Raw genomic sequence first — 12,770 nt, 5'->3', positions numbered from 1 at the left:
GTAATGAGATAAATAAACAACCCAATCCTCCTCACCCACACATCCTCTTTATTTAACACATAGAAAATGAGACATTGGGATTTAACAAGCAGCCAATACACATTTTGGAGGTTTTTACTGACGATCAACAGCTACCTAAACGCCCTGGTGACTGCATGTAGTAGCACTTTAAGGGTCCTGTCCTCACAGTTCAGGATTACCAGTAACTAGCAATAGCAAGCAAGCCCTACATTTAATTCATCTATTTAGTTAAGAATTAGCCTATAGAGATCATTTGAACTACAGTGCCACTTGCCCCAGGGTAAGTTATAAAAAGGCTGTTTAAATTTGTCTTCCCCTAAATCCCATCAGAAAATATTTTGGAAAGATCTGTGTGTCATTAGTTAATGATCTCCGACTTAAATCCCAACATTGAAAATGGGACAAAGTGAGTTTTGCTGAGCATATGTGCCTGATAAAGAAAAGTTTTCCATAGAGGAGTGATGAATACAATATACTCTAAATTACATTATTGCAAGGAAATGTTTATCTTTTAGGGTTAAAGTACCATGCCCTGCTATGACTGCCATGACAAAATATACATTGAAATGTCTGAATGTTTTTCAGAGCAGAAGTTACAGTCGCTGCTGGCATCTGTCTTTTCACAGTATGGTTGTTTTTCTGCCAGTCTCTGGTCCACTGAAAATGAAATGGGAGTAAAGTAGGAACCAGCATATGTTAGTAATAAGAAATGTCATGAACGAAATAGACATATACTTTCTACTGTGGTAATCTGTACCATATGCCGCTAGTTCACCTGGGGGTTGAGCAAACTCACTCAGTTAGAGTGAAGGATGAGAAGATGTCCAACGTTCAGCTGTTTAAGTGCAGAGTTTGAGTAAAGGCTGTTTGACACTGGATGTGTGGACCTAATGGAAACATGTTGATGGATACCCAAGCACGGTCTTGTTGACTGGCACATTTCTCATTGACTTTCTCTCACATCACCCACACACTGACCCGCCCACTCCACGGTACAAACTACAGTTACAGATTATAGTTCGATTCGGAGGAGATCCGTCATGTGTCAGACACATGTGTCTGTTTGCAGAGCGAGCTCGGCTGAGGCTCCCCAGTGGGGCTTTCCATGTCTGGATTGACAGAACTATTAGAGCACTGCCAGACATGTAGGACGGGACAAGGTTACATCAAGTCGGCATTTATTCACCATCAAGACTGTGGCAGAATGTGGACTCATTTGATATGCCCTGAGTAAAAAATCTGGGCTGAAACAGAGAGGAGAAAATTAAGGGCAAGACAGAAGGGCAAGGACACAGAGGGAGTGAGGTTAGACAAATTGAAGACGTTCTTTTATCCACATCATGTCTTATTAAAACCATCTGGCTTAATTCTTCAGGTCACAAGCTCTGATTGAGGCAATTGCACATGGAAAATAGAAACATTTAAATGGTGTATTCACTTTTCTCAAACATGCATACAGTATATACGCTATAAGACACACATAGAGCGAAGGTCAGTGCTCTGAGCTCTCATGGGAGGTAATGGGATAGCGGTCCGTTGGAACAGAATCAGTAGTGCATCAGCCGGTTCAATGCCTCCGAGAATGCTACTAAGTTCCAGTATGTGCACTGTGCACAATGCTTAGCCGGATTCCAGTATTTTTAGACCCTATATATTTCATATGGATTAATTTAGGGCCAATAAAAGCACCCATGCAGCTGTTAACAATAAAAAGAATGCCACTTTTGAATAATTTATTAATCACAATATAATAAACATTAGAATAGTGTCAAATTGTTTTACCACCATTGTAATCATAAATGCTAAATGAGAGTTAAATTAGCACTATTTCCTACAGAAAACTATTTTTTTCATATTTTTTTCTATTTGGATCCTCTAAACACTGACAACAGCATTTCTAAAGCTCTGTCCAACAGACACCTCGACAGACCAGAATGCATTGCACCCGCATTACCAGTTCTAAGGAAGTGGTGAGACTCTTGAGTCGTTCTCAGCTAGAAAAACTTGCTCTCTTGGTGATATCACCTTCACTCATTCTCCTTCTACCTGCAAATTAATAAAACAAGTACAGGCACATCCAGTATACTATATACTGTATACAAATATATGCTTTACATGACATTTATGTATGTCATGTATATATGTATATCATTTTAGAGGTGACTCAAAAACCACCAGCTGCTTGTAAAGGATTCATGACATAACTGACAGCAGCAGTGATCATACCAAACCAGCGTATATATCGAAGGATAATTACTGTATGTCATGCAGTTAAAGTATGTGTTTTCTTCCATGGGAACACTAAAGGAGAGTGTGTTTATTTCTGTCACAGGAACTATCTGCTCGGTGTTTATACAGCTGATGGCTCTGAATTTGTCATGTGCAGAGGAAACACGAATAAAGTGGTTTGGGAAAGACAATAATAGGAGCTCAGCTCCCCACGATCACCTCAGAAATCCCAGACATGTTCACAACCCCATGGCTTACTATACTACAGCCATGGATTATCTTGACTGCAGGAGACTTGAACATTGGCAGCTCAGGGGGTATATACTGTAGGAGCAGATTTTCCTCACCTTGACAGGTTTAGGAAAGTCAAGGATTCAGTGACAAACTATGAGGATCTTTAAAGGAATAGTTTGACATCTTGGGAAATACACGTATTCTCTTTTTTTTCAAGAGGAAGATGAGAAGATCAATTCCACTCTGATGTCTGTCAAATTAGCATGATTCCTGTGTCTTGGCTGTCACTTTATATTTAACATACAGACATGAGAGTGGCATCAATCTTCTCATATAACTTTCTGCCAAAAAGTGCATATCCCAAAATATCAAACTATTCCTTTGACTGAATCCACTTAACATTATTTCTAACTCTGACAATCAGTGAACTACAGTGTGAGATGTGGGAGCAGAAACAAGTTTTAATAAAAAAAGGAAAAGACAGAGTTTTTCAATGAGTTTCTCCATCCAACTCAAACAACTCATCTAAGCTGTTCTCAAATACGTCTCAATTAGTGCTCCGGGCAGATAAGAGCTCCTCTTCACAATGATTCACTGACTGACGGACCGACTGGCTCTGTGCGGTGCTGGACTGCTCATTGATTTGGGGAAATTATGCCCTGATATGACAGGACCGCACACACCCAGAGGAGGCTAACAGTGACTGCAGATGGTTTTCTCACAAGTAATGAACTTCTCAGAGATGTTGCCGCTGGCAGGTCATCTTACTGTTATATTTGTGTTACTGCGATTAAACAACAGGTGAGATGATAGGCATAACTGGATTAGCATTGTTAGGACTTCACCATGTGGTTGAAACAAAGAGAGAGGCCTACTTGTTATTATGAAAGCCTAGATTGTGAACCCCTATTAGGCATCAAAATCTCACCTATGTGTGAGATTTGGTTTAAACCACAACACTGGTGCATCATTTGACGAGGGCCACAGAACCCCAGGGAGTCCCTGTGACAAGGCCCTGACGTCCCCAAGACTACATAGACCAGCGCTACCTTTACTCTGGAGCATCTATGCGACTCAGGTTGCTGAAAGGAGGTGTATAACCATGTTGGTGCCTTTTAAGAAAACCCCTTGGTGATAGTCCTAACTTCACTGGCCGAACAATTGACTGTTTTGGATGCCGAAGGAGGTGCGGATAAATTGCCCCATGCTCCCTCACTTTAACCTGCAGAAGTAAGATCAAAGCATTCTGGATTCTTCGCTGTTTTCTCCGCTGCCAGACGAGAATCAGCTGCTGTTTAACCCGACAGAACGATACCTGTTCCTGGTTCTAGGCTTAGAGAGATTCCGCCTACAAATCCAAAGAATAAATCCCTGCTTACGCACAGAGGACTTGTTTAGCATAATTTTATTCATATCAATAATTTAGTTTTTCATACTTGCTAATAACCAAACATGCTCCTGCCAGATCCCAACAGCATAGTGCCTCTTGTGGACGGACCTGTTGTTCCCATTTATCCAAAATAAGTTAATTGAAGTAATGTGAACAGTGAAACCAGAAGTTTCTCGACGTGTCCCAACATGCAGCTTTCTCTATCAGACATATCACTTTTCTAATGTGACAAGATGATTTCTTTGACTTTTGCTCAGCTCACATCAAAGGGGGAAGTTAAAAGCGTTTTTACCCATATCTTCTTCATAACTTCCAGCCAGACTGGCTGTGATTTAAACTGGATCATTTCTCTCTACACAATAGGAATTTGGAGCTGCAAAAAGCTCAGTGCAGTAGATACTGATGCTTCACCTAACTAATCCACTTGCTGGTACTTGTTTGCCCAGAATCTTCTTCCTGCTATAATAAGAAGGAGGCATTGCTTGTCTGGGTCTCATCTGTCATCCACAGCTTCTCTTATGGATTTTCCTGTTTTGATCCTTGCCATCTGTGCCTCCTTCTATCCCTCTGTTTTTCTTCCAAAGTCGACATCATGAACAATTCAGTCTTAGCCACGGCTTCACTGGATTTTGCTCCATACCGCAGAGTAATTGTTAAATTATTTTGGTCTAGCATTGGTATGTATTTTCATTGTCTGTGAGCTAATACAGAATTTGCTACCTGTGCATTAGAAAATTTCAGTCATCCCAGAGGATTTAGTCCAGCTGGGAAACAAACATCTCCCGAAGACAGAAATAAAGCAGCTGAAGCTCCCTTGATAATGTCGCCGGGAGATAAATAATATTAATGGAAACGGAAAGAGTGATTTTAAAGAACACTTTCAGTGACACTAACAGCTTTAAAATGGAGTTAATCTAATTTCAGCCTAAAAGGTCATGCAGGAAAATTACAAAAATCCTTACTGCAGCAGCTCCAGCTGTTTTTTTCTAAAATGACAGAATGCCTGCTGTGGTTTTTAACCCTGAAGAGATAGCCACCAATATTGATTTCATTGGCACTGATTGCAATATTCTGTTAAAAGCATTGCACAATTCCACCCAGTCTGCATATTGAATAACCACTGAAAGGAACCTGAACAGGAGAATACAATCTATTTTTCGTGTTTATTGTCTACGATGACAGCAGTCACATTTATAAAATGGCTGTTTCATACTGACCCTAATGCAGGTCTACCAGCTGCATATATCAACACACAGAGCAATGAGTGACATTGTCTAAAACCTTTTATTCATCCTCATAGGTGCATGAGAAAAAAGGATGTTAACAGAAGAAAAAAAAAGACACTTGATCTATCGCTATTGTTGCCAGATGGGTGCAGAATGAACTATTTTCTATCGCCTGTCTCTTCTTAATCAACTGAGGAAAGCTTGGCTGGAGCTCACCCTCACTGTACCAGACTCCATGTCACATCAGCATTCCTCATTTCCCTCCCAAACTATTTTCAATTAATACCAGATCTGCTCCTAGGCCAAGTGTGACTGTGTGTGTGTCCCTCTCAGTGTGCATTAATCCGTCCCTGTTGCTGCCTTATAAGCGAGAGTGTATGCTGCTGTGTAAGGGTTTCCCTAGCACAGATATGTTCTATCTCAGCCCCAGACATAATGGGGACTGGTCTCCACCGGTACAGAGTGGTACCGCTGCAGACCGCAGTCATTCCTGTCTGTCTGCCTTCACCACAGCATGTGTGCACCAGGCACCGACCTCACAGTGCAACGCCGACCATTTAATACTGAACAAAAGACCTGTGAATGCAACGGGACCTGCACTCCCTCACCCCCATGAAGCACTGAACTAAAACAGCACAAAGCTAACCAGTAGAAGAAACAGTAAAGTGTCACTGTTCTAAAATACAACATCAGTACCTCAAGTGCCTCAGTCGTTCTGTTTTTCATACACTCTTGTTTCTGGGAAATTTACAAAAGTGAGGTCTCACTTTTGAACGTTTAATGCTTAGTGTAGGGTAATATTCTGCTGTTAGTACATACAGCTTTAAAAGGAAAATCCTACCTCGGTTACACACTTCACAATGTAACGGTCCGATGGTTTCTAGGGGATATGCTACAGTGCTGTAATTTACTATTTTTGTGTATATCCACTTTCCTCAAATTTGCGTATTCAGTTGTTGATTTTCCACATTTCCCTGAGTGCCTTTTGACTAGGCTCAGAGATGTGTTTTCTTTGTGCTAGAGGGACTGCGTGTTTTTCCAGGCAAAGAAAGTAAGAGTGGGGAGAGAACAATGCAACAGAGCAGAATGCCGAATGTTGTTCAAATTACCTCAAATTACCCTTCAACAGGGTTATATTTCAGATGCTACTGGCAACAGTTACACAAAGATGCAAGTTGTGGCTGCATTGAATTTCTACCGGGGCTGCCATTGGTAGAGAAGTATCTCTGACAGCTCTATGATTGATTGCCCTCTGACTGATTGTTGAATGTCAATGCAAAATGGTAAATCTACAAAGCAACCCCTGCCTCTTTTACCATGTGTTTAGATAAGGGACAGGTGGAAGAATATTCAAAGAAAATATCAGATATGTTATAACACTCAATTGTAGCTTTCGCCAGTTTCCATCACAGGTCCTGACAACAACAAAAAACATTACACAAGATTTTATATATAGTAGAAGTGCAGTAGATCTTAAATTACATGAGCAAAAAATGTATTTAAAAAAAATGTGTTGTATTTTTTAAACCATGGTTAACTAATATGTTTGGGTGGTTTAGGGGCAGACAAACCAGCTGTAAACATAACAGTGACATATTATTTTATAAAGTTGTTATGGCAAACGTGACAGCAAACAGTTGCCTTTTCACCCACCCTGCACACACAGAGCAACATTAGCATTTATTTGGAGTCATGAATTGTAATCTTACAAGTTCAATATTCACTCTCCTTTTAGCTCTGTTTTTGCCTCCACCAACTCCAAAGCTAAATATCTTGCTCTTAAGCTGATAAATGGTACACTATGTTCACCAGCTACTCGCTAACGTTGTCTTTCTGCCTTTCGGTGCTGGGCAGGTAGTGTACAGTGAGTTTATCAGAGATTTTTTATCTGAAAATAACTAATTGCTGCTGGAATTGACATTGATGTGAACATTGAGACTGAACCCAAATTGTGGGCCATCAAACCAAAACAGAGAGAGAACATTTTTCATGTAACACATCAATTTATCAATGAGAAAAATATTGATTATAGCAGCTTGCAATATGTCCTGTTGACCAACAAGGCTACATACTACAGAGTTCCAGTTGCTTACCAAGTCAACTATATCAGTAATAGAAATATTTCAACATCAAGCCGTGCATGTTTGGCCACCTGACCTTGTGAATAAGAAAAAACATCAAGGAGACACAAAATGAGCCAGGAATTGCAAGCTACATTACCGACACACGTTTTAAATGACTTTAGAGTGAAACTTTTCTTTAAATCTTTCAACCAAACCAGCTATGCCCAGACTTGAAAGTCATCTCACGCCTAAAGCGTGATTAGAAAACTGTCCTCAGGGTGGTACATATCCCTGAGCACTGGATATCATGTTCCACTAGACAGTCAATGTGACATGCACACATCGTTAAGAAAATGAAAGAATTGCTGTGTTCCTGTGTCTAGTGGGTGCCATAGGAAATATCCCACCATATAGAGCAGTTTCCTGTTCTGACAGGATAACACAGCCGAAGAAGGGAAACCCAACACCCACCTGCAAATAACACTGACTCAGACGTGATGAGAGGAGCCCTTGACATCTTGCTGTATGTGTGCAAGTTAGTATTTGTGTTTTGGGCTTGTGTGTGGGAGGCCTGCCATATGCTAGATGTGCCAATGCAGAGCTGTGAGGTGCAGTAGGTGTATAACAGATAGTATAGCATAAGGTAATTACGGATACTGTGTTAAGGCCGATCAATTAATATAAATTAATGAAACAACCAAGAGTTGGATGATATAAATTTATGGCTACAGCCAGTAGACTATTTCTTGGCTAGAAGCAGTAATGTCCTGAAGTCTTGTCGTCACCATGCTGTTGCCAGGCAGCAAGTGGAGACCTCGGGAAGTTACTGCTACTGGCTTAGAAAATGATCAGGTGGTGCCAGAAATCCCTCTGCTTCTGAACGAAACTATTAGGCTCATAACCCCCTGTTACACAACAAAGTGTTGTTGTTATACTCTTTTTTTTGTACAAATTAAACAGATGAAGATATGAGGTGTTAATTAGTGAGATTTAGAGTTCCTGGTAGGCATATTTTACTTTAGACAGAGCCAGGCTAGCTGTTTTCTTGCTGCTTTATGCTAAGCTAAGCTAAGCTAACTGGCTGATGGTTCCGGCTTTATAAGTAATGTAGAGATTTGATAGTGGTATCAATCTTCTCATTTAACTTGTGGCGAGAAAGCGTTTCCTTAATGTCAAATTATTGCTTTGACCTTCTGTAGAAGAGAAAAAAAGCCCGCAAAATGATTCAAGTCACTACTAAGGTAGCTGATAAAAGCCAAAAGTTCATAAAGGAATAGACGACACCCTACGAAGTAACAACCTTATTGGCTTTGTGACAGCATCAAAAAGGAAATCAGCTTTGTTGGAAGAGATGCAATAAAGACATTCATAAAGGCCTCCTGATAACGCTGGGTCACCAGCTTTAGCATAATATGGAAAAATCAACTCAATTGCTCCCACTTGGCAGAAAGAGACTGAGAGAATAGATGGAGAGATATGGAGGTTCAATTTGGCAGGCAGTGGCTTGGTAAGGGACAACCCACCCTCGGATTGACTGGTGCCTCTTCCTTATCTGTCACTGCAGATAAGGGGTTTCTTGAGGTTTAGAGGTCCTGCAGTGTCACAATGAGTAAGGTGATGAAATATTTCACTATATGGAACTTCCTATATTAACTCCAGCAGCCGTCCTCCGATGCCCCAAGAGACGGACACATCCCCTGTCTGTAAACCGTTAGTCTTAAACCTGTAATAACAGACCCTTGGGCCTCTACGGGGGAGCAGAAAGCAGTGAACAAAATATTAACATATTATCTGTCTAAGTTGATATGGCAATCTTAGGAGAGGTCTGTTTTGATTGGGGAAAAATATCAGACACCTCACACATAAACATGTGTATGTCCACTGTGCTTATTTGGCAGGTATCTTAAAATCTGCCAAAATACGTGATGCTTCTGTTGAACATCATGAGACTTAAAGCTGTATTGTTAATCGTTTTGCCACTTTAGGCAGCAAACACGGATAAATTATGGTCTTTGATTGCATGTTAGCATAAAATTGCCTGTTTACACATTCAATAGATGCGGGGCAACATTAGCGTTCTTGTTTCTGGCCACCTGGCGATTAACAGTCCAATATTCTTTCTCTTTTCAGCTCTGTTTAGGTCTCCGCCAACCCCTTAAGGAAATGATTTGTCTTTTGAACTGCTAAATGATCCACTGTGTTCACCTGCCAGTGAAGACTGATGATGAACATAGCTAGTCACTGGAGTTTGACACTGGGAAGGTAATGTACAGGGAGAGAGCGGTGAGCGTGACCCAAAGCAATTAAGTTGTGTGCCGAAAAACCAAAACAATGAGATAAATGACACCATACATCTCTTTGCACATTACGCATGGATATTTGATGTATTGTTATTATTAAAAATACAGATTTCAGCTGTTTTCAAGTCTATTTCCATGCTAGTAATTACTACCTTGTGAACTACACAATACTTTTCTAGCCTTGGGCATTAGATCCACATTCCACATGCTCCAGAAGGTTTTTCTTTTGCATCTCATCTTATTCAACGGTCCAATGCACCTCTGAACATCACACACCTCTTCTACAGCTGGTGCTTTGCTGCATGCCAAGTGGCCTGAGTGTGCAGAGGGACTATTATGAATATTGACATTCGATAATGTGCAGTACATGCTCATGCTTTAAACTCTGAAGTTACATTGCCGTCTCTTTTAACTGTATGTGTTAAGGTATACTGTAAAATAACGATACTACTGTATGATGTCATCACAATGAACGTACATTCTGTATGTCTGATGATTCTGAATGTGCAGCTGAAGCATAACAATCTTGTACTGGTTTATGCAAACCGACATAGAAAGGATAAACAAGCTGACATGCATGTTTGAGAGAGATGCTTCACTGTACCTTTAAAACAAAGAGGTACAGTGAAATAAAGTGTTCTGCTCATGATGCCAGGCTTCTGTTGGTGATTCATCACCACAGTCACAGAGTCTCCATAAGTTTCTCTCTCTCTGTGTGCCTGTCTGTCTCTCGTTCTCTCCCTCACTCTATAACTCAGTTTTATTCACATCACTCTGCATAATGCATGATAGCACATAGGTCCCCCAAGGGCTTTCATTACGTAAACCTGTTGCAAGAGGACCCACAGCAGCATTTTTACAACATCCATCAAAACGGGCAAGCATGTGTTAGAGTGGTTTGTGATGTATTGCTGTTTGAGCGGTAGTGAAGTCTGAATACAATTCTACTTACTTTCAAAGCACATACCAATAAGTATTTCCAAACACTTGTAAAGCTGATGTGAAAACTACCGGTGAGGCATTGTGTGTACCAGAAATAAGCAATTGTACACACAGGAATGAAAGACCGCATTCCTCTCTGGGTGAAAAGGATACAACTCACCTCTGCAGGGCATTATTGTGAAAACCGACAGGAAGAGCCCCTTTCACTGAAAGCTCTCAAAGTGAGGCATTAAGCCCAGGGATATCTGGGTCTGCTTCGTGATTTTGTGCATTAACAAAACAGCCACATACAGTAGAAGAAGGAAAAAAAAAAAAAAAAACAGACTGCAATGTAACACTGCACTGGAGACAGATGAGGCAAGCTTGGCCTTAAGAGGACCACTCTCTCCCACCCGACATACTCAGTCAGTCATCACCTGCCTGCAGCTTCTGCAGCTCACTCTAAGAATAGGAATCACTATTTCATCTGCAGCAAGGCTCTTTCACTGACGTGTTGGAGTTAAAGTTCACAGATTCTCAACAAGAGAGAGATTGTGACCTTTTTTTTTCTTTTTTATCAGAGATCTGGCAGCAAGTGAATTCTAATCTCTATCATCAGTATGACCTACCGTGTTACATTCATATATGGATGTTTTGGAGGAAATACAACGAAGAAGCTTTCACATGTTATACTGATGTAAATATCCACTGTGAGAGGTAAGAGGGGGGGGGGGGGGGATCTACAAGTGACAAATGACGCATAACACGGTGTGTGTGGTAAGGATTTGGATGTGGAGACGGACCCATGGACTTACAGTATTCACAACTCACCGCTTGCATTCTTCCCACAGATCAGGTGTTGCCAGGGCTGAAGAGAACCCCATATCTCTGCGTCAGTGCTGACGGCCTGGTCCAGGGTCTCCACAGTAAACTTGGGGATTCCGTTATCCCGCTCCAGCAGCGCGCTGCGCAGCACACGCGCGTACACCTCGCGGAAGAGGCTCTCCATGCACGCGGCCAGGTAGATCGCCGCGTGCTCGTGGATCCTGACCGCCACCCTGCTGTCGACCATCCACCTGAAGAACTTCCCCACGTTGAAGATGAGACCGCAGCGCACCGACTTACCGCGGCCGAACTTGTCCTCCTCCGTGCTCATGTTGTACAGGGACAAGGCGCCCAGGGCCGCGCCGATGCAGCTCATCGAGACGCTCCACGACAGGACCATCTTTATGGCACTTTGGATCTCATATTTGGTGCATTTGGCGTAGCGCAAACTCAGGCGCTGCGACTCCTTCGCGACCCTCACCAGGACCCGGCTGACCAGCACCGAGAGCCTGAGCAGGACGTCCTGCGTGGGAGGCGGCAGGGTCATCTCCTCGTCCCTGCTCAGCGCGCTCGCCACTTCCCCGAGGCTCCACGGCACATCCTCAAGCTCGGGTAGTTTAGCGCACTGCCCGGTGCTCTCCAGGATCTCGGCGTCTTCGACCAGGACCGTGTTAACAGTGTCCAGACTGTTGTGTCGACTGTGCATCGATTCGGTTAAATGCCAGTGAGTCCCCCCATGCGCCTCTGAGCAGCACAGCGACGCACTGGAAGATCTGAAGGAGTCGGCGGCTCCACCATAACCCGAGTCTAGCGTCAAATCCTCCAGGGTCCTCGTTACTGACTTGCTACTCCTTGCCATAACTGCACTTCATACTGTAAAAGGAGGGCTTTGGGGAAGTGGAAGGAAATACGCACGCGTCTTGCACGAGCTCACCTAACAAATATTATTCAGTTTTTTTTTAATGAAAAGTCCATCCAAAGGCTGTCGTATAAAGTTAAGGAGTAGTATCTGACTACAGTGCATCGACAGTCTCTCGGAGCTGTAACAGCGCAGTGCCTGACAGATGGAGGCGGGGCCGTGGAGACCCGAGAACAGTTGCCAGCCAATGGACTCTCGGGATGAAGCAGCAAAGAAGTTTAATTGGATCGCTTTAGAGGATCAATAAAAAGTCATTGATGTAGCCCATGATAAGACTTATTAATTTAAAAAAATAATTAAAAAAAGGAGATGTAAACACTGAGCACAATGATGGTGCTATTGGTTTTACTATACTGAAGGGTAAGTTTCTCAAAACTTTGGAATATGAAGTAAATGCTTAAATCCTATCATGTTAAAGTACAATGTAAAAGATAGAAACTGCAGTACATAATACATCACGTAATATACAGTAGAAGTAGCTGCTTTTATACTATCATGTTTAAGTGACAAGTCCTCCATAGGGATCAGGCTTTTCAGATATTTTTCTGAGGGCCCATGTCTGCTCGTAACATGACTCAAGACTATTAATAATAGATTGCATGCATAATGTATCCTTCTCCGTTCCTCTGGAGGAGAACTCAT

At 42.0% G+C, this 12,770-nt stretch overlaps 1 protein-coding gene across 1 annotated transcript in view; it reads right to left on the bottom strand.

Annotated features, from left to right (window-relative positions):
* Positions 1 to 12,068, bottom strand: part of btbd11b (BTB (POZ) domain containing 11b) — a 64,692-nt gene extending 52,624 nt beyond the window's left edge. Inside the window, exon 1 of the mRNA XM_054620158.1 lies at positions 11,216 to 12,068. Coding sequence (XP_054476133.1) covers positions 11,216 to 12,068 — 853 coding nt within the window. The remainder of the gene's footprint in view (positions 1 to 11,215) is intronic.
* Between the last annotated feature and the right edge of the window lie 702 nt (positions 12,069 to 12,770).

This window comes from Anoplopoma fimbria, chromosome 19 (genome assembly GCF_027596085.1).
Source record: "Anoplopoma fimbria isolate UVic2021 breed Golden Eagle Sablefish chromosome 19, Afim_UVic_2022, whole genome shotgun sequence".
Lineage (NCBI taxonomy): Eukaryota > Metazoa > Chordata > Actinopteri > Perciformes > Anoplopomatidae > Anoplopoma > Anoplopoma fimbria.
The sequence above is the reverse complement of the archived record's forward strand: the minus strand, read 5'-3'. Positions and strand labels throughout refer to the sequence as shown.